This window comes from Scyliorhinus canicula, chromosome 5 (assembly GCF_902713615.1).
Source record: "Scyliorhinus canicula chromosome 5, sScyCan1.1, whole genome shotgun sequence".
Classification (NCBI taxonomy): Eukaryota; Metazoa; Chordata; class Chondrichthyes; order Carcharhiniformes; family Scyliorhinidae; genus Scyliorhinus; species Scyliorhinus canicula.
This window is the reverse complement of record NC_052150.1, coordinates 31,712,710-31,738,422: the sequence shown is the minus strand read 5'-3', so window position 1 is coordinate 31,738,422 and position 25,713 is coordinate 31,712,710. Positions and strand designations below refer to the sequence as shown.

Sequence of the window (25,713 nt, the reverse complement as noted above, 5' to 3'; positions counted from 1 at the left end):
TCGAGAAAGAAGGGCTAGCCGTCGTTTTCACAATGAAGAAATTCCTCCAATACGTTTATGTGTGACGTTTTACAAATATAACGGACCACAAGCTATTGCTCGAGTTGTTTATAGGGGACAAGGAAATCCCACTGATAGCAACTGACCGGATTCAGCATTGGGTCCACCTGTTTGTGTTGTACAAGTACGTGTTCGAATATCGCCCGGGCACACAGATTGCTTTGAGCTGACTCCATTATCGATGCAATCCCATCACCGCCAATGACTGACAAGGTCGTATCGGCCCTAAATGATTTGGATACCTTGCTGGTTACTGCCGCAAAGGTTCGGAACTGGACACAGAAGGATCCAGTCCTGGTGAAGTTACTTCATGTCATCTTGCACGGGGATTGGCAAGGGAAACTGCCTGCCGAACTGTGGGCTTTCGAGGCAAGCAGAAAGAGTTCAGCATGGAGGACTGTATCCTCCTGTAGGAAGCTCATGTTCTGATTCTGAGTCAGGGCAGACAGGCCATACTTCAAAACCTACAATGGACATCAGGGTGTGTCGCAGATGTAAATGCTCAGCAGGAGTTACGTATGGTGGCCAGGTTTGATGGGGACATTGCACGGTTGGCACAGCAATGCACCTTGTATCAGAACATCAGAAATTCCCACCAATCGCACTCATCCATGCATGGGAATAGCCAGGCCAACCTTGGGTATGTCTGCATGTGAACTTTGCTGGATCTTTCAAGACTTGATGTTTTTGCTGATAGTGGATGCCCATTCCAAATGGTTAGACATCCATCGAATGTTGTCCACCACTTCAAAGATTATCATTGAGAAGCTATGCCTCTCACTCAGCACCAATGTCATCCCGGAGGTATTGGTCATAGACAATGGTACTCCAGTTACTTGCAAGGAATTTGCACACTTCACAAAGTTAAAACGGGGTGAAGCACATCCGAACCACCCCATACCACCCTTCCTCAAACGGTCTGGCAGAACAAGCAGTACAGATGCTCAAGAGGGGCATAAGGAACAGGCCATGGGATCTGTGGCGCATGTTTTGCTTAGTTACGGTTCCATGCCACACATCACGACTCGAGTGGCACCGGCGGACCTGCTGATGGTCCGGAGTCTGAGAACACGCCTTAGCCTGACGTTCCCCGATATTAGCGGGAAAGTAGAACGGAGACAAGATATCCAGAGACCGCATCGAAGCAGACGGATGCATGACAGAGATTGCCAACTGAGGGACACGGAATATGTCCAAAACTTCAGAGGCAGTGCCCAGTTGATGCACGGGATTGTGGTGGAATGGACTGGACCGGCATCACACATGGTGAAAGCATGGGAGCGGACAGTGAAAAGCATGTGGACCATCTCTGGAACAGGAAACCAGTGTTAAGACCGACCCCACCGGATGTGCCGTCTTTTCCTCCCGCCTCCCCGGCACCAAAGGACCTGGGGGCAACACCCCCTTGAGGCCCTAACACAGAGATGCATGAGGTGGAGGACACAGGATCTGACATGGAGACTCAAGCATCCATGGTTTTGGACAACAGTCTCGCCAAGGAACGGTCGCCGATGATGAAACCTCCTTCCGCCCAGATGATCGGCGCAAAAGCGATGTTCCCCAACACTACATGCTGCCCAATCCAGCCCCTCAATAGCCGGAGGTGCAGCCACGGATAAAACAGCAAAAGAGGCCTCCTCCACCCTCTACGGCAGAGGGACTTGTGGACTTTGGAGGGGGAGGGACGCCTAACAGTGGGATTTGTTAACTTCCCGAGATAAAAGCCGGCCCTGAACAGACTAGGCAGGGACTAAGTGTGCTGTTCACCGCTGGACAGTCTCGCTGTGAATAAGAAAATACACTTCTTGGATTTACCTGTTCGAGACTCCTCATTGATTACCATAGATTCTTTTTTCCGAAGGGGCATTTAGCTGAAGGGGAAAGAACTACTGATCATTTTGTTCAAATCTGTGGATATGCTGTATTTGGAGAACTATGAACAGTTTTGGGTGGCTGTTGGGATCCTAGCAAGCATGAAATGTAGATTCACCAAGATAAGGGGATGAAAATGTGATGGGTTCCAGAGGGATAAATGGTCCATTCCACCAGATATTGCCCAAGTGGAGAAAATGAACTAAGCACCCAATATTTTTGATTTTACTTGTAGATCTAATATATTGCTATTCTGTTTATTTTCCAGGATGAGATGTATGCTGAAGCCTTAAGACAAAAAGAATTTGGAACCTTAACAATGGCCCAGGAAAAATGTAAGTGCTGGCTGAGTGGTGTTTGGGGATTTTGGTGCATTCAACTGAGTGTTAGAGGTGAATATTTAAAAGTCTCTAAAAACCCATCAACTCTGAATATGCAAGACCAGCGCAGAAGGACAGAAATCCCTGAGGTTGCAGAGGACAAAGCCTGGTCGCAGAGCTTGCAAGAGGTCTGATTGTAGGAAATAACCTAATTCCTCCAGGGTCACTCTGAACTCTGGCCGAAGTGGGGAGGCATGTGGAGCTGGCATGACTTCTGCCCAAACGCTCCCCACACCAAGTCAGAACGTCCAGAAGAGCTCCAGGGCAGTTCTGGGAATTCTGCCCATCAAATCGCTGTAAGGCCCCAAACAGGTCGGCAATGTTATGGCTTCCACTGAGGCCACTGGAAAGGCCCCTGATGGTTCCAAGATGGCGGCAAGTAAACTGGTGAGTGTAGAACAAGATGGGGGGAGGGTTCTGGGTTGGGGAGGAAATACAAGCTCAGGATAGAGGATCAATTATTAGGTCTGGGATGAGAAAAGTTTTCTTCACTCTGATGGCTGGGAACCTTTTGGCTTCCCTACTCCAGAGTCCTGTAAATGCTCCATCCCCGCTGTTTCCAGACTCCTAAATGACCCTCTTATCGACTGATCTGATCACTTCACACATCTTCTCTACTGAGTAGTACTACACTCCTGTATGCTTCACCCGATGCCTGTGTCTATTTATTCACATTGTGTATTTATATTTGCCCTGTGTTTTTTTTTCATGTATGGAACAATCTGTCTGGACTGTACGCAGAACAATACTTTTCACTGTACCTCGGTACACATAACAATAAACAAATCTAATCAAATCTAATCCCCCATTGAGTGCATTCAAGGCTGGGATAAATAGATTTTAGATCCCCTAAGGAATGAAGGGATATGGGGAGTGGGCTGGAAAGTGGAATTGAGGAAGAAGGTCAATCATGGTGGAATTTTGGCCTTTATAGCTAAAGGAATAGAATATAAATATAGGGATGTGTTGCTCCAACTGTACAACTACACTCTGAGTACTGTGTACAGTTTTGGATCCCTTATTTGAGAAGGGATGTAGTTGCATTAGAGGCAGTTCAGAGGAGGTTCACCAGATTGATTCCAGAGGTGACAGTTTAGTCTTATGAAGAGAGATTGTGCAGTTTAGGCCTATACTCTCTCGAGTTTAGAAGAATGAGAGGAGATCTGATTAAGTATTATAAGATGATAAGAGGTATTGACAAAATAGATGTAGAGAGGATGTTTCCTCTTGTGGGGCATTCTGGGATGAGCAGTCATAGTCTTAGGATAAGGGATAGCTGATGTAAAACAGAGATGAGGAGAAATTACTTCTCTCAAAGGGTCGTGAATCTGTGGAATTCACTAACCCAGAGTGCAGTGAATGCCGGGACTTTGAGTAAATTTAAGGAGGAGATAGACGGATTTTCTTTTCAATTTAGAGAACCCAATTATTTTTTCTTCAATTAAGGGCAATTTAGCATGGCCAATCCATCTAACCTGCACATCTCTGGGTTGTGGGGGTGAAATCCACGCAGACAAGGGGAGAATGTGCAAACTCCACACGGACAGTGACCCAGAGCCGGGATTCGAACCCGGGTCCTCAGCGCCGCAGTCCCAGTGCTAACCACTGCGCCCTTTACGGATTTTAAATTAGTAATGGGTTGAAGGGTTATGGAGAAGGTGCAGAACGGTAGAATTGAGGACGAGAGGAGATGAGCCATGATCGTATTGAATGGCGGAGCGGGCTCAAGGGGCTGAATTGCGTGTTCGGGAATCTGCGCATTAGAGTAAGGCTTATTATCTCGCTCTAATATGCAGATTTTCCAAAAAGTGATCCCATCCATTGTGAGCAGGATTCATCTTGCAACGTCTCGTGAGTTCGCGTTGAATCTTGTGAGGCATTGCGAGCTGGGTAGATCCCAGGAACGGGGTCTCCCGACTCTCAACGGCCACGCTGTACCGCAGCAAGCTGCTTTTCCGGCGCAGCGTGGCTGGAGGGTTGCGGCCATAGAACTTTGTTTCAGCACTGGGGAGCTGAACTCGGAGACCGGGCCGCAATTTTGAAAGGGTGCCCCGATCTCTATGTGAACTTGTGGGTCCCATACATCTCCCACTCATGGGCAATGTCACCCCCCCCAACACACCCCCCAAGTGAGGACACTCCGCTATGGAGTCCGTGGGAGTCTCCCCTCTTCAGGCCCCAAGCCCCCTTACAGCACCCCCCTCCCTTCCAGGATCATCATCCGTCACTCCCCCCCTCCAACCTCCCAGAGGCCCCTGCTTACCTGACCGCTCCCCCACCTTTTAAAATGAAATAACTGAAAATCGCTTATTGGCACGAGTAGGCTTCAATGAAGTTACTGTGAAAAGCTGCTACTCGCCACATTCCGGCGCCTGTTCGGGGAGGCTGGTACGGGGATTGAACCGTGCTGCTGGCCTGCCTGGGTCCGCTTTAAAAGCCAGCGATTTAGCCCAGTGTGCTAAACACCCCATCCACACTCCTTTCATGGGCATGGCCCCCCTCAGGCTCTGACCCTTGGCTGTGCCACCCTGGCACCCGGGCGTGCTTTCACTGGAACCCAGGCAGTACTCCTGCCAGCTTGACAGTGCTGCCTGGGAACCTTGGCACTGCCAAGGTGCCCAGCTGGGCAGTGCCAAGGTGTCCACATTCCAGGAGGAGGACCAGGGTGCCACCCTACATTGACTCTGAGCATCCAGGGGTCCCCAATTGCCTCAGAAGGCCCCTCCCCCCCCGGGTGCTGTTCCGCCTGGTTCACATTCTGTGGACCAGCACTGATGGCTGCAGCCTCCACGGGGAAGCCGGAGAATTGATGGAATCTGGTGTATCCGGCTGGTGTATACGTAGGAAAAGACCTACTTCTGGGAGCGGCGTTTGGTCCCGCGCCTTTTGGGCGGAGTTCCCATTCTGACACTTCATGAGACTTGGGCGAATTCCACGAGGCGTGGAGGCTCCCAGGAAGCCCATGAGAGGGCTCTCCCGGATACTCAGGACACGGCCAGAGATTCGTGCCCAACTTCTGAGAAGTTGGAAATCACTTTGAAGTAGTGAAATCAGGATCTCAGAATAAGTCTTGTGAGCACAAGCCTTTTCCCACAGACTGGCCCCAAGGATTGTAATATCATTTTTGGCAGATCAGTTTCATTGAACAATAAATGAAGAGGGAACTCAGTCGAATAGTACAATTAAGCAACTCTTCCTTTGGGCTTTGCCCCGCCGGTTCATTTTTTGTTCGTACAAAGCTGAAAAAAAGAAGTACTTTTATTAAGAGCTTCCATCTCACAGGAGACTTCAGACCAACCCACATCCAACAACCTGCTCCAAAACCTCTGCTCACATTTGGACAGCTATGATAAATTCCACCATAGCTGCTGAGACAATCCTAAAACAATCAACAACATTCTTTTTTAAAAAAAAGCAATTTGCGCCATCTTCCAACGTAAACAGCCCCTTTAAATGATTCCATAATCTTGCTTTGTGTCCATATCTTTGCCATGAAACGGATCCGTTCTTCCTTGGGTCATGCTCGATATGTGTATCAGGTTTTTTTGAGATCTGTCTATTAGTTTGGGGGATATATTGTTAAAAAACAAACTAATGTGCCAAAATCTCACCATCGTATACCTACATTGGTAGATATAATGATTGCCCAATGTGTTCTTGCCCTTGTTGATGCTGGTGAGATCCATGCAGCATGGGAAACCTATGCGCTTGCTTTAATAACCGAATGCTGGATTAAATCCATAGTTACTTGCAAAACTTATTTATGGTTTTAAACATTAAAATGACCTACCCGGCAGCCTCACTGCTGTCTCCCACACTTGCCTGCAAACTCACCCAGTTAAACCCAGAAGTGGATGGGATCATGTTGGGTTCCTGATTCAACACTACTTTTTAGGGCTTAAACCCTCCTCCTCCTCCCCCCCCCCCCTCCTCCTCCTCCTCCCCCCCCCCCCCCCCCCCCCCCCCCCACCTGCACTGAATCTGTCCCCCTTTTGGTAGTTAAAAGTCTGTCATTAGTCCGTATTGTAAAATTGGGAAACAGCAGCCATCTGCATAAAATAAAGTCTTGCGCATGACAATGAGTTTAATTACCGGATGTTCTCTGTTAGTGGTGTTGATTTGAGGAATGAGTACTGTTCCAAGACACCTAAGAGAGCTCACCTGCTTTTCCTCAAATAGCCCCATGGATCCTTTACATCACCTAAAATGGCTGTGCCTTTGTTTCACACCTCATCCAAAGATTACAGGCGGGATTCTCCATCCGTTCACGGCAACGGAATTCTCCGGTCCCACTGCAGCAAATCAGAGATTTGGCGGAGCGCCAAATTCTCCATCCTCGCTACCAGCGGAGCTGTAGCAGAGCGCGCACTGGCATCGGAGAATCCCGGCCTCCAATTGCGACAGTGCAACCCTCCATCAGTGCCACATTCACTCGGCAACAAGGTGAGGTATTCAGATTGATTCAGATCTCTGGAATGGGCTTTGAATGCACAAGGTTCTAATGAAGATGAGGATGCTATGACTGAATTAAAGTAATTTCCCAATTATCTTCTAGCACGCCGTTATTCACGAAAACCAGTAGATGAGCCAGTTCCATTTTCCACATTGAGAAACAAAGCTGCCAGACGATATAAGGAATGTGGTCTCTTAACGCAACAAATTCCCAAAGACCTAGATCAGGAAGAACAATTAGAGTATGGAAAGTTTATCTACCTATGTTCATAAGCTTGTTGTTTGAGATTGAAAGCTACATGAATTGTATGAAGATATTGCGTGCATGTTCTGTCTCTTCTACCTTCGCTCGTATTACAATCCTCCTCTAGGTCACACACCAACAAGATTGTTTCCACCAACACAACTGTTACACGGGGAGAAATGTGCAAGGACTCACCTTGATTTTCAGTGTTCGCTGGGAAACACTGAATGTTAAATCCAATAATAGTATATGGTTAAGGAATAATCTGAAGCCTTTTATCTTCAGCAAGTTTATTCCCAGAAAAATCCAGCAGATTAACATCCTCTTTATGTTCCCCATACCCAACTGTTCCAGCTGTGTCCATTTATACTATTTTGAGTGTTAAAAAAATGAACAGACTAAGGGACAAAATAAAAGAGCAGTCCCTTAAAGAGACGATGTACCAAACAAAAGGAAAAGGACATGAATCACATTTTGGCTTGATGGTTTAAGGGATCGATAAAACAAACCGGCCCCACCAAGCATGGAAGGCCTTGATGCGTTTTCTTTATTGAATTAAAATTCCACCTTCTCCCATGGTGTGATTTGAACCCAGTTCCCTAGAGCAATATGCTGAGTCACTGGATAACTAGACCAGTGAAAATAGCACACGGTTAGCACTGCTGCCTCACGGCACCAGAAACCCAGGTTCAATTCTGGACTTGGGTGACTGTACAGAGTTTGCACTTTCTGCCCATGTCTGTGTGGGTTTCCTCCCCCAGTCCAAAAATGTGCAGATTAGGTGGATTAGCCATGATAAAATTAGTGTCCAGGAATATATAGGTTGGGTGGGATTACAGGAATAGAGCAGGGGAGTGGGCCGTGATGGGGTGCTCTTTTGGAAGGTCAGTGCAGACTCTATGGGCCAAATGGCCTCCTTCTGCACTGTAGAGATTCTGTGAATCTTGGCCTGTGTCCAATTTATAGTTGAGCTAATGCTCATCATCTGTCTTGAACAATGCAATTGCAATGGGTGCAATTACTGGTATATTGGGCGGGATTCTCCGCTCCCCACGCTGGGTGGGAGAATCGCAGGAGGGCCGGGCGACTCAGGACACGCCGCCCTGGCACCCCCCGCGATTCTCCCACCCCCCGCTCGGATGAATCGCTGCTCGCCGTTTTTCACGGCGACCGGCGATTCTCCGACCCGGATGGGCCGAGTTGCCTGACGTTCCCGACCGGTTCACGACGGCGGCAACCACACCTGGTCGCTGCCGTCGTGAACATGGCGCCAAAGTTTCGTTTGAGGCTTGTGGGAGCTGGAGAGGGGAGTGAGCACCACGGCCGTGCTCGGAAGGGGACTGGCCCGCGATCGGTGCCCACCGATCGTCGGGCCGGCGTCTCCAAGAGACGCACTCTTCCCCTCCGCCGCCCCGCAAGATCAAGCCGCCACGTCTTGCGGGGCAGCGGAGGGGAAGACGGCAACCGCGCATGCGTGGGTTGGAACCGGCCAACCTGCGCATGCGCGGCTGACGTCACTTAAGCGCCGCCGTCGCGCAAGCGTCAAGGCCCAGCGGCCGAGATATACGGAGCACCGCTCCTAGCCCCCTGGCGGGGGTGGGGGGGGGGGGGGGGGGGCGTGAATAGGGTGCGAGGAGCGGCCTCCGAGGCCGTCGTGAAACTCAGCCGAGTTCACGACAGCCTTCCCGATGCTGCGCGGGAGCGGAGAATTCCGCCCATTGACTCTGATCAACCCCAGTCACTACATTGAGACTGCAATTGACAACACCGCAGTGTCAGGTCACAGGTCTTTCATTAATATAATGTGATAGAACTCTAATACTCTCTGCCACCACTCTGCCCAATTAAAAGCAACTTTATTTGGAAGCGAGCTCCATTGGTTTCAAAATTTGAATTCCCAATCACCCAGAAAGTTGAGCGATAAATATGAATATTTCAAAACTCTGTAAAGTACAACTTTCTGACAACAAATAAAACTTCTCTTTTTTTATGCTGACACAGATGATGTAAGTATATCGTTAAATTGCGTAACTTTAGCCCAAATGCAAAAGTGTTATTTTTTCTAATTATTATTGCATGAAAATGAATATAAAGCAAACACTTCACCCCGTCAGCTGTTCCCCACATATATATTTGCTGAACTCAAAAGTAGAAACATTCTGGCAGTTTTATTTAAACATTTTGAATTTAGTTAAAGTAAATTAAAACCTCACTGTGCTGTTAACACTAATGATGCCATTGGTTCCATTTTTATTGCGGTTGTGACTAAAGGCATCTATCTGAATCAGGCGCTCGACTTTCTATTTAGAAATCATATCACAATATCCCATTTTTCATTTTAGGGCTGAGTAGGCCAGAGCCCACAAAGTATTCACAAAGGAGAGGGACACGTTGATTGGTGGTGTCTCAGAGAGATGTGTAAACACTTTAGAACAGCTCGTTATTACGAGGGAGGAAGAGTTAGATGTGTTAACAAGCATTAAGGTAGACAAGTCCCCAGGGTCAGATGGCATCTATCCCAGATTGCTGAGGGAGACAAGAGATGACATCGCTGGACCTCTGACAGAAATCTTTGTTTACTCATTGGCCACAGGTGAGATCCCAGAGGATTGGAGAATAGCCAATATTGTACCATTATTTAAGAAGGGCTGCAAGGATAATCTGGGTAATTATAGGCCAGTGAGCTTGACGTTAGTGATAGCAAAATTGCTGGAAAAGATTCTCAGAGAGGATCTATACACATTTGGAAGTGAATGGTCTTATTAGCGACAGACAGCATAGTTTTGTACGAGAAAGATCATGCCTCACTACACCCTGTAAGGACTCCATCCCTTTCTCTCAACACCTTCGCCTCCGTCGCATTTGTTCCGATGATGCCACTTTCCAAAATGGTGCTTCGTAAATGTGTTCCTTCTTCCTCAACCAGGTCAAAACACTCATTCCAGGTTAAGCAGCGTTTCACTTGCACCTCTTCCAATTTGGTCTACTGCATTCGCAGCTCCCAATGTGGTCTCCTCTATATCGGAGAGGCCAAACGCAGACTGGGTGATTGCTTTGCTGAGCATCTTCGGTCTGTGCGCATTCAGGACCCTGACCTTCCTGTTGCTTGCCATTTTAACAAAAGACCCTGCTCCCATGCTCACATGTCTGTTCCTGGCCTGCTGCAATGTTCCAGTGAAGCTGGAGGAACAACATCTCATCTTCGGGTTAGGCACGCTACAGCCTTCCGGCCTGAAAATCGAATTCAACAACTTCAGATGATCAGCTCTACCCCACCTCGACCCATTTGTTTTCATTTCATTTTAACTGTCATTTACCATTTTTTCTTTCTTAATATATATTTAATTCCCCCCTCTCCCCAATCTTATCCACCTTTCCTTCACATTTCTCCTCTTTGCTTCCCCCTTCCCCTCCCCCCATATCTGCAGTTCATCCTCTGATGTTACTTTCTCTGCTGTTTGACCTTTCACATCTTTTGTCCTCTCAGGGGACTGCTATTAGCACTCTTTCCCCTTGGTTTCTGTGGCCATTAGAACCCAGTTTCCCTGGGTTTCTGTGGCTATGACTCATCTTTCATTCTCACTCCACAGTATAAATATTTCTCACTTTCTCTGTCTTTGACAAAGAGTCATCGGACTCGAAACGTTAGCTCTTTTCTCTCCCTACAGATGCTGCCAGACCTGCTGAGATTTTCCAGCAATTTCTCTTTCGTCATGCCTCACTAATTTAATTTAATTTTTTGAGATGACAAAAATGATTGACGAGGGAAGGGCTGTGGATGTTGTCTACAAGAACTTTAGTACAGCATTTGATAAGGTCCCTCATGGCAGGCTGATGCAAAAGATTAAATCACATGGGGTCAAGGGTGAACGAGCTGAAAGGAATCAGAACTGGCTTAGCCAGAGAAGACAGAGGGTAGCAGCTTCCGAAGTCAGATTGGCCTTCCTGAAAGTGAACCCACAGAAGGCGACGGGCCCGGACGGGATCCCTGGTCGTGCACTCAGAGCCTGCGCAGACCAGCTGGCAGAGGTATTCACAGACATCTTTAACCTGTCCCTACTCCACTCCGAGGTCCCCACATGCTTCAAGAAGACCACCATCATACTGGTACGAAAGAAGGACCAGGCAACGTGCCTCAATGACTACCGCCCGGTGGCCCTGACGTCAGTTGTAATGAAGTGCTTCGAGAGGCTGATCATGAAGCGCATCACCACCATACTCCCGGAACGCCTTGACCCACTTCAATTCGCATACCGTTGCAACCGGTCCTCATCAGACGCCATTTCCCTGGTCCTACACACATCCCTAGAGTATCTCGAAAACAAGGACTCCTACATCAGACTCCTATTTATTGACTACAGCTCCGCCTTCAACACCATAATCCCAGCCAACTTCATATCAAAGTTCCAAAACGTAGGACTTGGCTCTCCACTCTGCAACTGGATCCTCGATTTTCTGACAAACAGACAACAATCAGTAAGAATGAACAACAACACCTCCTCCACAATAGTCCTCAATACCGGTGCCCCGCAAGGCTACAAACTTAGCCCCCTACTCTACTCCCTGTACACACACGACCGCGTGGCAAAACTTGGTTCCAACTCCATCTACATGTTTGCTGACGATATGACCATAGTGGGCCAGATCTCGAATAACGACGAGTCAGAATACAGGAGGGAGATAGAGAACCTGGTGGAGTGGTGTAACGACAACAATCTCTCTCTCACTGCCAGCAAAACTAAAGAGCTGGTCATTGACTTCAGGAAGCAAAGTACTGTACACACCCCTGTCAGCATCAACGGGGCCGAGGTGGAGATGGTTAGCAGTTTCAAATTCCTAGGGGTGCACATCACCAAAAATCTGTCCTGGTCCACTCACGTTGACTCTATCACCAAGAAAGCACAACAGCGCCTATACTTCCTCAGGAAACTAAGGAAATTCGGCATGTCCACATTAACCCGTACCAACTTTTACAGATGCACCATAGAAAGCATCCTATCGGGCTGCATCACAACCTGGTATGGCAACTGCTTGGTCCAGGACCGCAAGGAACTTCAGAGAGTCGTGAATACCCCCCAGTCCATCACACAAACCTGCCCCCCATCCATGGACTCCATCTACACCTCCCGCTGCCTGGGGAAAGTGGGCAGCATAATCAAGGATCCCTCCCACCCGGCTTACTCACTTTTCCAACTTCTTCCATCGGGCAGGAGATACAGAAGTCTGAGAACACGCAGAAACAGTCTCAAAAACAGCTTCTTCCCCACTTTCACAAGACTCCTAAATGACCCTCTAATTGACTGACCTCATTAACACTACACCCTGTATGCTTCATCCGATGCCAATGCTTATGCAGTTACATTGTATATCTTATGTTGCCCTTTTAAGTATTTTCTTGAATTTTGTTTAATTCTCTTTTCTTCCCATGTACTGAATGATGTGTTGAGCTGGTTGCAGAAAAATACTTTTCACTGTACCTCGGTGCACGTGACAATAAACAAATCCAATCCAATCCAGTGGAAGGGCTTTTTCCGAATGGAGGTCTGTAATCAGTGGTGTTCTGTAGGGTTCAGTACTGGGACCTCTGCTCTTTGTAATATATATAAATGACTTGGAAGAAAACTTAGTGGGTTTGATTAGCAAGTTTTCGGATGAAACTAAGATTGCAGGAGTTGAGGATAGTGATGAAGATTGTCAGAGAATACAACAGGATATAGACAGGCTGCAACATTGGGCAGAGAAATGGCAGATGGAATTTAACCCCGACAAATGCGAGGTGATGCATTTTGGTAGATCCAATTCAGGTGGGAGCTATAAAATAAATTGCAGCACCATCAGGGAGCATCATAACACAGAGAGATCTTGGGCAGCATGGTAGCATAGTGGTTAGCACTATGGCTTCACAGCACCAGGGACCCAGGTTCAATTCCCGCTTGGGTCACCGTCTGTGCGGAGTCTGCACGCTCTCCCTGTGTCTGTGTGGGTTTCCTCCGGGTGCTCCGGTTTCCTCCCACAGTCCAAAGATGTGCAGGTTAGGTGGATTGGCCATGATAAATTGCCCTTAGGTTAGATGGGGTTGCTGGGTTACGGGGATAGGGTGGAGGTGTGGGCTTAAGTTGGGTGCTTTCTGGGGGCTTCCGGTGGTGCGCGCGAGCGCAGCGGTCGCGCTGGAGAGAGGCTCCCACCGGTCCGCGGCATTTTGGTGTTTTCCGGGGGTTTCCCCGTGGTTTCGCCGGTCGCGATTTCTTTGGTCGTTGGGGCCTGAGGGACGGGCGCTGGGTCGGGCCGGTTTGGAGCCGATGGGGACCCCCATGACCGGAGGAGAAGGGGCATCGAGCCTGAAGCAAGCGGTGGGGGAGGAGCGTGGCCTGAGGCGAGGCCTGAATCCAGCACAGATGTGGAGGGGGAGCAGCGCACACCGGGTGGCCCCCGCTGAAATTGAATGTTTGGGATGTTTGAAGTCCAGTCCCAGGAGAAGAGATGTTTTGCACTTTGATTTTGAATTTTTGTTTATTTTAATAAAAAACTAAAAAAAAAAATTATATTTATAATAATTCTTTTTATTTATTTATTTATTTTTAAAAATGTTATTATTTATTTATCTCGAGATTTAAGAAAGAAGAAAAAAATACTAAGTGGTTAAGGGATGCCAAAAACAGCCGTGAAGAAGGGAGGAAACGCGAGTTTGCCATCAAAGGAGAGGACCAGTAAAAGCGTTGACAAGATGGCAGAGGCCGGACCGCGTGGTGGGGTCGTGCTACTTACAGTGGAAAAGATGACCAAGGTGATGGCTGTGGGCTGGAGAAGCAGTTTGCGAGGCACATGGAGGCGTTGAGGAAGGCGATGGCGGTGGCACTGAGATCATTGGTGGAGGAGGCAATTGTCCCGGTGAGGGTGAATGTGGCGAAGACATCGGCCGAGGTGAGAGAACAGGGTGAAAAGATGAAGGAAGTGGAGGAGGCCACATCGCAGCACAGCGACCAGCTCACCTCGATGGGAGACGAACTACAGAGGGTGGTGGAGGTCAACGGAGGACTCCGAGCAAAGCTCGAGGACTTGGAGAACGGCATGAGGCGGCAAAATCTGAGAATTGTAGGCTTACCTGAACGGGCAGAGGGTTCAAGGCCAACAGAGTACTTTGCTAAGAGGCTGGTGGAGTTGATGGTGGAGGGTGAAGAACCCTCCCATTATGAACTGGAGCAAGCTCATCGTTAAGGCCGAAATCCAAAGTCAATGAGCCACCAAGAGCAGTAATTATCTTCTTCCATAAATACCACATGAAGGAGAAGGTGTTAAACTGGTCGTAGCAGAAACAGGAGGTGCATTGGGATGGTGCTAGAGTTCGGATTTCCCAGGACTCGATGGTGGAGTTGGCAAAGAGATGAGTGGCGTTCAGCCGAGTGAAGGCGGCACTGTATAACAAGGGACTGCAATTTGGTATGGTATACCCGCAAAGCTGAGGGTGAGTGTTTGGTTTGATTGACATTTTTGCTCCTTTTTTGTTGTTGCAACGGTTATTTCATTGAATTGCATGGGTTAGATTGTTTTTCTTTTTCTTCTGGGACTGGGTGGGAGGGGACATTACGTTTTTGGGTGGGAGGGGGACTACCCACGCTAGCTAATTAAAGTCGGCTTGTGAACGGAGGTGAGGTGAGAGAAGGGCTGCGGATATTGGAGCCTGTCCGGGGAGGCTGGTACGGGAATCGAACCGTGCTGCTGGCCTGCTTGGTCTGCTTTAAAAGCCAGTGATTTAGCCTGGTGAGCTAAACCAGCGATTCCCGGTGATTCCCAGGCACAATAGACACAATTAAGAATAACAAAGGTCAAGCTAGACTCTTTGGCGCCAACAGGAGTCCCGGACAATAAGATACAAACAGCCCCAAGAACCGCCCAGCGATCGGGAAACAGCCCCAGTATTGGGGAATTCAAACCAATCGATTGGTATGAGGTCCAATCGATTGCAAGTAGGTACAGGGTCCGCCCAGATGGGCGCGAAGCCCCTGTGACCTATAAAGGACAGATCCCAAGTCCAGCTCTCTCTCTTAGCCGGCCCTCCCAGCAAAACACCTTTGCAGCAGCTCTCTAAGAACTTGAACTGGAGAAGGAGAGGCCTGGCCAATTGCTACACCGACAAGTAAGTGTCATACAACGCAAGCTACGAGAATAGACACTCCTGACCCCTTTAGTCCACACCAACTGGAAGCCTGCAGATCCAGCGCAGAGCAAGAGGCCATTGTTCCCTGCTCCGGCAGTTCCCTTATTCCAGATAAGTATTGGCCTAGTAGTGGTAGGAATAGTCTAGTCTTAGTATTATATGCATGAGTAGTAAATAACTGTAATAATAAACGTGTCTTGTTTGAACTTACTAACTGGTGTATTGAGTCATTGATTTGAATTTGAACCTCGTGGCGGTATCATAAAGATACCTGGCGACTCGAGCTAAGGAATAAAACGGAGCCAATTGAGTGTAAAGCACACTCACCCAGAACGAGCAACATAGGCTAGGCTAGACAAAGAGGAGAGGTTGGAGGGTAATAGATGAGATGCTGGAGGTAGACAGGAGATATGCAGAAGATAGGGACCCAGTGCAGTTGAAAAAGAGGAAGGATCTCCAGGCGAGCTTTGACCGACTATCTATCAGGAAGGCGGTACGCCAATTGAGGCGATCAAGGGGGGCGGTTTATGAGCATGGAGAGAAGGTGGGCCGTATGTTTGCGGGTCAGCTTGGTAGAGAGGCTGCGACAAGGGAAATTGTCCAGGTGCGGGACAGGGCAGGGAAGTTGGTGGTAGCTCCAGTTCAGGTTAACAAGGTCTTTAAGGAATTCTGTGAGAGGTTGTACAGGTCAGAGCCACCTGGGGGAGGCCGGGAGATGCAGGAATTTCTAGATGGGCTGGAGTACCTGAGGTTTGGGGAGGGGGACAGGGCGACATTAGAGGTGGCGATAGTGGAGCAGAAGATAAAAGATGAGATTAGGAGGATGCAGTCGGGAAAGGTGGCAGGGCCGGATGGATTTCCGGTGGAATATTATAAAAAATTCAAAAATAAGCTGGTACCACTGATGTTGGGGATGTTTGAGGAGGTGTTGGAGACGGGGGTGTGACCACAAACTTTGGGGCAGGCATCAATTTCCCTGTTACTTAAGAAAGATAACGATCCGACGGAGTGTGGGCTGTATAGGCTCATATCACTTTTAAATGTGGACGCAAAGATATTGGTGAAGGTACTGGCGGGTAGGCTAGAGGAGTGCCTCTCGATGGTCATAGGTGAAGATCAGACGGGGTTTTTGAGAGCGAGGCAGCTCTTTTCGAACATTAGGAGGGTTTTGAACGTGGTTATGGTACCGGCGGAGGGGAAGGAAACAGGTTGTTGTGGCATTGAACGCCGAGAAAGCGTTTGACCGGGTAGCATGGGGGTACTTGATGGCAGTTCTACAGCGGTTTGGAATTGGACCCAGATTTGTGGATTGGGTAAAGCTATTATATAAGAAGCCGAGGGCCAGTGTCCACACAAATAACATCAGCTCAGAATACTTTGCTCTCCACCGTGGGACTAGGCAGGATGTCCTATGCCCCCCCTGCTGTTTGCACTCGCGATTGTGCCATTGACCAAGTTCGGGGGTATGGAAAGGGATCGTGCGGGGTGGGGGTGGGAAGATAGATCATAGGGTGTCCTTATATGCCGATGACTGGTTATTATACGTGTCGGAACCAAGTGTGTCAATAGGGGGAATACTGGAGCTGCTTCGGGTGTTTGGGCCTTTCTCGGGGTACAAATTAAATCTGGATAAGAGTGAATATTTTGTGGTGTCTCGGGCAGGGGTAGGGGGGCTGCCATTCCGTAAGACAGGGACTCACTTTTGATACCTGGGGGTGCAGGTTCCTCGAGATTGGGGGGGGGGGGGGGGGCTCTGTAGGTACAACATTTCTAGTTTGGTGGGGAGGGTGAAAGCTGATCTGGCAAGGTGGGATGGTCTCCCTCTGTCACTGGTAGGTCGGGTACAGGTGGTTAAAATGAACGTGTTGCCGCGATTCCTGTTTATTTTTCAATGCCTGTCGATTTTCCTGCCAAAGGCATGTTTTAGAGTGATTGAAGGAATGATTATCTCGTTCATATGGGGAGGAAAGGTGGCCAGAATTAAAAAGGTGCTGCTACAGAGAGGAAGGCAGGCAGGGGGTTTGGGTCTTCCGAACCTGATGTATTATTACTGGACAATGAATGTGGAGAAGGTGCGGGGCTGGGTCAGAGGGGTTGACACCCAATGGGTCAAAATGGGGGAGAGTTTGTGTAGGGGGTCGGGATTGAAGGTGCTAGCGACAGCGCCGCTCCCGACGGCCCCGGGGAAATACTCAGGGAGTCCGGTAGTAATAGCTTTGTTGAGAATTTGGAGGCAGTTTTGCCAGCACTTCGGGTTGGGGGCAGGCTCAAGGATAATGCCGATTCGGGGAACCATAGATTTGAGCCAGGGAAGGGGGATGGAAATTTTCGGAGATGGGAGGAGAAGGAATTAGGACACAAAAAAATCCCCAATTCTTGGGGATCGTTTTGCGGGATTGAGGGAGCTGGGAGCGAAGTATGGGCTGGAGCAGGGGGAAATATTTAGATACATGCAGGTTCGAGACTTTGCCAGAAAGGAGAATCAGAGCTTCCCAGTAGAGCCAGCTTCCACGTTGCTGGAGGAGGTGCTGACAACAGGGGGACTGGAGAAGTGGGTAGTATCGGCGGTTTACGGGGCTATTTTGGAGAAGGAGAAGGCGCCGCTAGAAGGGATCAAGGCAAAGTGGGAGGAAGAGTTGGGAGAGGGTATGGAGGAGGGGTTCTGTCGGAGGTGCTCGTGTGCGAGGTTGGGGCTGATACAGCTGAAGGTGGTGTATAGAGCGCACCTTACAAGGACGAGGATGAGCCAGCTGTTTGAGGGGGTAGAAGATGTGTGTGAATGTTGCGGGGGGGATCCCGCAAACCACGTTCATATGTTTTGGTCCTGTCCAAAGCTGGAGGATTACTAGAAGGAGGTGTGTAGGGTAATCTCTGAAGTGGTGCACGTAAAACTGGACCTGAGCCCTCGGGAGGCCATATTCGGGGTGTCAGATCAGCCGGGCTTGGCAACGGGCACGGAGGCAGATGTTGTAGCCTTCGCCTCGTTGATCACCCGAAGGTGGATCCTGTTAGGGTGGAGATCAACCTCTACACCCTGTGCCCTGGCGTGGCGGGGGGACCTGCTGGAATTCTTGACGCTTGAAAAGGGCAAATTTGAACTGAGGGGAAGGATGGAGGGGTTCTACAATTCATGGGCATTATTCATTATGCACTTTCGAGAATTGGATCACATTGAACATTAGGGGGGTTGGGGGCTGGGAGGGGTTGGGGGGGAGAGAGACTCTGTGTTAATGGTGTCTATGGGTGATTCCTGATTCCTTTCTGTCATTTGTTTATGTTAACATACGGGCTAATGTCTGGGGTTTGGTGGGAGGATGGGATCGTTGTTATTGATATGGGGATTGACATTACATTCGTTACGGATTATTGTTTATTGTTGGGTGTAAATTTGGGAGAAAATATGAAAAGAATAAAAAATATTTTTTTAAAAGTCGGGTGCTCTTTCCAAGAGTCGGTGCAGATTTGATGGGCCAAGTTGCCTCCTTCTGCACTAACTTCTATGATACTATGATATGCAGGACCACAGATCAGTAAAAGTGGCAGTACAGGTGGAAATGGTGGTAAAGAAAGCATATGGCATGCTTACCTTTATAGGACGGGATATCGAGTATAAAAGCTCAAAAATTATGTTACAGTTATATAGAACGTTGGTTAGGCCACATTTGGAATACGGTGTCCAATTCTGGTCACTGCACTACCAGAAGGACGTGGAGGCTTTGAAGAGAGTACAGAAAAGGTTTACCAGAATGTTGCCTAGTATGGAAGGCATTAGCTATGAGGAGAGATTGAGTAAACATGGATTGTTCTCCCTGGAGAGACGGAGGCTGAGCGGCGACCTGATAGATGTTTACAAAATTATTCGGGGTACAGATAGGGTGAATAGTTGGCGACTCTTTCCCAGGGCGGAAATGACAATTACAAGGGGGCACAAGTTCAAGGTGAGGGGAGTAGGTTCAGTGGAGATGTGCGGGAGACGTTTTTTACACAGAGGGTGGTGGTGGCCTGGAATGCACTGTCAGGTGAGGTGATTGAGGCAGATACGTTAGCGACCTTTAAGACTTACCTGGGCTTCCGGTTGTGGCTATGCGGAGCTAAGCCGCACGTTCGGCAGCTCCCGCTAAAAACGGACTTTGGGGCTCTTTTCAGGGCCCTCAACGGAGCTTTTTCGACGATTCCCGACGTGGGAAGGGGTCTGCAGTAGATCCCCAGGGTTCTATGGTCCGGACCAGGAGTGGGGTGAGCACAAAAGCGGTGGCACGCCCCTGGAAAAGCGGGGGAAGGGAAACAAAATGGCCGGCGGAGCCCTCGAGGAGCTGAGGCAGTGGGCGCAGGAGCAGCAGGCAACTCTTCTGCGCTGCTTCCAGGAGCTTAAGGTGGAGCTGCTGGAGTCGCTGAAGGCTACCACCAGAGAGCTGCTGGAGACACAGACAGCCCAGGGGGCCGCAATCCGGGAGCTGCAGCAGCAGCAGGCCTCCGAAAGGGAGGATGAGGCCGCGGCCGTCGCGGGGAAGGTGGAGATGCACGAGGCGCTCCATAAAAAGTGGCAGGAGCGGTTCGAGGAGCTGGGCAACCGGTCGAGGTGGAAAAATTTACGGATCCTGGGCCTCACGGAAGGGCTGGAGGGGTCGGACCTGGCGGCCTATGTGGTCGTTATGCTGAACTCGTTGATGGGAGCTGGGTCCTTCCAGGGGCCCCTGGAGTTGGAGGGGGCCCACAGAATACTGGCTGGCAGGCCCAAGCCGAATGAGCCGCCGCGGGCAGTGTTGGTGCGGTTTCACCGGTTCGTTGACTGGGAGTGCGTGCTCTGGTGGGCCGAGAGGGAGCAGAGCAGCAAGTGGGAGAACACGGAGGTGCGGATCTTCCAGGACTGGAGTGCGGAGGTGGCTAAGCAGAGGGCCGGGTTCAACCGGACGAAGGCGGTGCTCCACAGACGGAGTGTGAAGTTTGGCATGTTGCGGCCGGCACGTCTGTGGGCCACCTACAAGGACTGTCACCATTATTTTGAGTCCCCGGAGGAGGCGTGGGCCTTTGTGCAGGCCGAGACACTGGACTCAAAATGAGTCAGTTTGGGGTCAGACTCGGATGGGGGTTTTGTATGAAAATGTAACTGTGTTTAATTTTTGCTCTGGAGGGGGGGGGGTGGTTCTCTGTTTAATGCAGGATGTGTGTTGGTTTTAGGGTGGGTGGGGCGATGTTTTTATGTCTTTTTGTATGGGTCTGGTGGACGGGTTCGGGCAGGGAGGTAAACTGGGAGTGCGGGGAGCTGGTGGTGGGGACTGGCAATGGGAGTTGCCCTAGAGGAGGCGGGGTTGGGCAGGGCGAAAGCACGGGCTTTTCTCTGGTTGATGGAGGGCGGGGTCGGGGCTGAGAAGCGCGGGCCTCTGCTGGCTGTTATTTTCCCGCGCAAGAGCGGTGGGGGGGAGGGGGCCGGTTGGTGGGCACGAAGGAGGAGGAGTAGTCCCACATGGGGAGGGGTCGGAGGTGTGGCTGGAGTCGCCGGGGTCAGCAGACAGTAGCTGGCTCACGGAAGTGCTGCGGAGGGGAGGGTGCGGCTAGGAGGGGGTCCTAGCCTTGGTGGGGGGGGGGGGGTTACCGGGTTGCTGCTGAAATGGCCAGAAAGGAGCTGGAGTATGCAGTGGGTGCTGAGGATGGGGCGAGTTGCCGCCGTGGGGAACAGGCCGAGCGGGGGACGCTGGCCAGTGGCGGGCAGGGGATGGGTTATGGCTAGTCGGCAGGGGAGGGGGGCAGGGAGCCCTCTGATCCGGCTGATAACCTGGAATGTGAGGGGACTGAACGGGCCGATCAAACGGGCCCGGGTGTTTGCGCACTTGAAGGGGCTGAAGGCGGATGTGTCCATGCTCCAAGAGACGCACCTGAAGGTGGCGGACCAGGTTCGACTGAGGAAGGGGTGGGTGGGCCAAGTATTTCATTCAGGGATGGATGAGAAGAATCAGGGGGTGGAGATCCTGGTGGGAAAGAGGGTGCCGTTTGAGGCGTTAAAGGTGGTGGCTGACAGTGGCGGGAGGTATATGATGGTGAGTGGTAAGCTGCAGGGGGAGCGGGTGGTGTTGGTGAATGTTTACGCCCCAAACTGGGGATTGGATAGGCATATGGCGATAAGGGAATAGTGTAGAGGGACTTTAGAAGGGTTTCACAGGACGGTGCAACATCGTGGGCCGAAGGGCCTGTACTGCGCTGTAATGTTCTATGTTCTATGATGCGGGGTTTATGCGGCGCATGTTGGGCCGCATTCCGGACCTGGAGGTGGGGGGCCTGATCACGGGGAGATGTCAACACGGTGCTGGATCCCCCATTGGATCGATCCAAGTCCCGGACGGGTAGGAGGCCGGCGGTTGCTAAGGTGTTGAGGGGGTTTATGGATTAGATGGAAGGGGTGGATCCCTTTAGGTTTGCGAGGCCAAGGGCCAGGGAGTACTCGTTTTTCTCCCACGTGCATAAGGCCTATTCTAGGATTAATTTTTTTGTCCTGAGCAAGGGGCTGGTTTCGAGGGTGGAGGATGTTGAATACTCGGCCATTGCCATTTTGGATCATGCCCCGCACTGGAACTCGGGCTGGGGGAGGAGAGGGACCAGCGTCCGCTCTGGCGCTTGGAGGTGGGGCTACTGGCAGATGACGAGGTGGCCGGGAAGGTTCAAGGGTGTATCAAGAGGTACCTTGAGGCCAATGATAACGGGGAGGTCCGAGTGGGGATGGTCTGGGAGGCATTGAAGGCAGTGATTAGAGGGGAGTTGATTTCCATCCGAACCCATAGGGAGACGGGGGAGCAGAGGGAGAGGGAGAGACTTATAGGGAGATGGTGAGGGTGGATAGGAGATATGCGGAGGCTCCGGAGGAGGGATTGCTGGGGGAGCGGCGTAGCCTTCAGGCCAGGTTCGATCTATTGACTACCAGAATGGCGGAAGCTCAGTGGAGGAAAGCACAGGGGCCGGTGTATGAATATGGGGAGAAGGCGAGCAGGATGCTGGCACACCAGCTCCGAAAGCAGGACGCGGCCAGGGAGATTGGGGGAGTGACGGTCGGAGTTGGGAAGGTGGTGCGGAGGGGGGTAGACGTTAATGGAGTCTTTAGGGACTTTTATGGGAAACTGTACTGGTCTGAACCCCCGGTGGAGGGGTGGGGGGGGGGGGGGAAATGTGGCGCTTCTTGGACAAGCTGCGATTTCCGAGGGTGGAGGAGGGGCAGGTGGAGGGACTGGGGGCGCCGATTGAGCTGGTTAAAGGGATAGGGAGCATGCAGTCGGGGAAGGCGCCGGGGCCGGATGGGTTTCCGGCCGAATTTTATAAAATTTATGCGGACCTGTTGGGCCCCCTGTTGGTCCGGACCTTTAACGAGGCAGGGGGGTGGGGGGTGGCTTTGCCCCCAGCTATGTCACGGGCACAGATTTCCTTGATCCTTAAGCGGGACAAGGACCCTCTGCAGTGTGGGTCATATAGGCCGATCTCGCTGCTAAATGTAGACGCCAAGCTGCTGGCAAAGATCTTAGCCACAAGAATAGAGGATTGTGTGCCGGGGGTCATTCACGAGGACCAGACGGGGTTTGTGAAGGGAAGGCAGTTGAATACCAACATATGAAGGCTCCTCAATGTCATTATGATGCCGGCTGTGGAAGGGGAGGCGGAGATAGTGGTGGCATTAGATGCGGAGAAGGCCTTTGATACGGTTGGGTGGGGGTATCTGTGGGAGGTGTTGGAAAGGTTTGGGTTTGGGGAGGGGTTTGTCCGTTGGGTAAGGCTGCTCTACGAGGCCCCGATGGCGAGTGTAGCCACGAATAGGAGGAGGTTGGAAGTAATTTCGGCTGTACCGGGGGACGAGACAGTGGTGTCCCCTGTCCCCCTTGCTCTTTGTGTTGGCAATTGAGCTCCTGGCCATGGCGTTGAGGGAGTCAGGGAACTGGAGGGGTCTGGTGCGGGGTGGGGAGGAGCATCGAGTGTTGCTTTATGCGGACGACCTGTTGCTCTATGTGGCGGACCCGGTGGGGGGGATTCCGGAGGTGATGAGGATTATCAGCGAATTTGGGGGCTTCTCTGGGTATAAGCTCAACCAGGGCAAGAGCGAGTTGTTCGTGGTGCACCCGGGGGATCAGGAGGAGGGGATTGGTAGGCTCCCACTGAAGCAGGCAGGGAGGAGCTTCAGGTACCTAGGAGTCCAGGTGGCTGGGAGTTGGGGGGCCCTGCACAAGCTCAACCTCACAAGGTTGGTGGAGCAGATGGAGGAGGAATTCAAATGGTGGGATATGTTCCCACTGTCACTGGCGGGGAGGGTGCAGTCCGTCAAGATGACGGTGCTCCCGAGGTTTTTGTTCCTGTTCCAGTGCCTTCCAATCCTTATCCCGAAGGCCTTTTTTAGGAGAATTAACAGGAGTGTTACGGGATTTGTGTGGGCGCATGGGACTCCGAAGGTGAGAAGGGTGTTCTTGGAACGGGGCAGGGATATGGGGGGGGCTGGCGCTGCCCAACCTCTGTGGGTACTATTGGGCTGCCAACACATCGATGGTGCATAAGTGGGTAATGGACGGGGAAGGGGCAGAATGGAAGAGGATGGAGATGGCGTCCTGTGTGGGCACGAGCCTGGAGGCGCTGGTAACGGCGCCGTTGCCGCTCCCTCCAACGAGGTATACCACAAGCCCGGTGGTGGCTGCTACCCTCAAAATTTGGGAACAATGGAGACGGCATAGAGGAAAGGTGGGGGGCTCGATGAAGTCCCCGATACGGGGGAACCACCGGTTTGTTCAAGGGAGCATTGATGGTGGATTTCTGGGCTGGCACATGGTAGGTGTTAGGAGGTTGAGGGACCTGTTTGTGGATGGGAGGTTCGCGAGCTTGGGGGAGTTAGAGGGGAAGTTTGGGCTCCCCCCGGTGAATATGTTTAGGTACATGCAGGTTAGGGTGTTTGCCAGGCGGCAGGTGGAGGGGTTCCCCTTGCTGCCCCCACGTGGAGTACGGGACAGGATGCTCTCGGGGGTGTGGGTTGGAGGAGGGAGGATTTCGGACATATACCGTGTAATGCAGGAGGTAGACGAGGCCTCGGTGGAGGAGCTGAAGGGTAAATGGGAAGAGGAGCTGGGTGAGGAGATTGAAGAGGGAACGTGGGCGGATGCCCTAGAAAGGGTGAATTCCTCCTCTTCCTGTGCGAGGCTTAGCCTCATACAGCTCAAGGTGCTGCATAGGGTCCACATGACTGGGACGAGGATGAGTAGGTTTTTCATGGGCGAAGACAGGTGTGCTAGGTGCTCGGGGAGCCCAGCGAACCACGCCCATATGTTTTGAGCATGCCCAGCGCTGGGGGAGTTTTGGGAGGGGGTAGCAAGGACGGTGTCGAGGGTGGTAGAATCCAGGGTCAAGCCAGGCTGGGGACTCGCAATTTTTGGGGTTGCAGTGGAGCCGGGAGTGCAGGAGGCGAAAGAGGCCGGTGTTCTGGCTTTGCGTCCCTAGTAGCCCGGCGGAGGATCTTGCTCCAATGGAAAGATGCAAGGCCCCCAAGCGTGGAGGCCTGGATCAATGATATGGCGGGGTTCATTAAATTGGACAAGGTGAAATTTGTCCTGAGGGGATCAGTACAGGGGTTGTTTAGGCGGTGGCAGCCTTTCCTGGACTTCCTGGCGGAATGGTATGGAAATAGGCCGGCAGCAGCAGCCACCCCGGGGGGGGGGGGGGCGGGGGGGGGGGGGGGTATTGGGTTTGGGGGGGAGGGAGAAGTGTGTAAATGAATGGGTTTGTCGGATGTGGCGGGTGTTATCTCTTTCCTTTCTGTTGTTTGCTTTTTTTGTTTCGATTTAGTAGTTACTTTTGTAGGGGGGTGGGTGTTGTTCTTGGGTTTTTACAATGGTTATTCTGTTAATATTGTTGTGTTGTTTATATTTTGTGAAAATCTTAATAAAAATTATTTTTTAAAAATAAAGACTTATCTGGATATGCACCTGAACAGACGGGATATAGAAGGATACAGGCGGTTGGTCTAGATAGGACACGTGATCGGCTCAGCCTTGGAGGGCCGAAGAGCCTGTTCTTGTGCTGTGTTGTTCTTTGTTCCAGAGGCAGACCTGTTTCAAAGAGAGAGTAAAGCACTTTAAATCCATTTATTTTGTGGGCCTCAGCGAAGCATTCCACCTCCCATCAGGGTCCATGAAAATGACCTAAGCCATTCCCTGGGACACCCGTTGTGTGTGCCCTTGACCCTAGAAGGGGGTCACTATTCAATGAAAATGTCAGAAATTATCCCAGTATCTCTGTTGCCTGTTTTCGGAATGAGAATAGGTAGAGTCATAGAGGTCTACAGCACAGAAAAGACCCTTCGACCACATCTGCGCCGGTCAAAAACAGCCACCTAACTATTCTAACCCCATTTTCCAGCACTTGGCCCATCGCCTTGTATGCCTTGGCACCACATGTGCACATCCTAATACTTCGTAAATGTTGTGAGGGCCTCTGCCTCCACCACCCTTTCAGGCAGCGCATTCCAGACTCCCACCACCCTCTGTGTGAAAATAGTTTTCCTCTTCAAATTAATCTTTATTTGCTTGTACAATTTT

The 25,713-nt window shown here is 50.8% G+C and overlaps 1 protein-coding gene across 4 annotated transcripts in view; it reads left to right on the top strand.

Annotated features, from left to right (window-relative positions):
• The window catches only part of LOC119965893, a 119,797-nt gene that overhangs the window by 26,999 nt on the left and 67,085 nt on the right, over positions 1 to 25,713 (top strand). For all 4 annotated transcript variants that reach the window (XM_038796863.1, XM_038796862.1, XM_038796864.1 and 1 more), the window contains 2 exons: positions 2,201 to 2,267; positions 6,868 to 7,006. In XM_038796863.1, the coding sequence (XP_038652791.1) occupies positions 2,201 to 2,267; positions 6,868 to 7,006 (206 nt within the window). The remainder of the gene's footprint in view (positions 1 to 2,200; positions 2,268 to 6,867; positions 7,007 to 25,713) is intronic.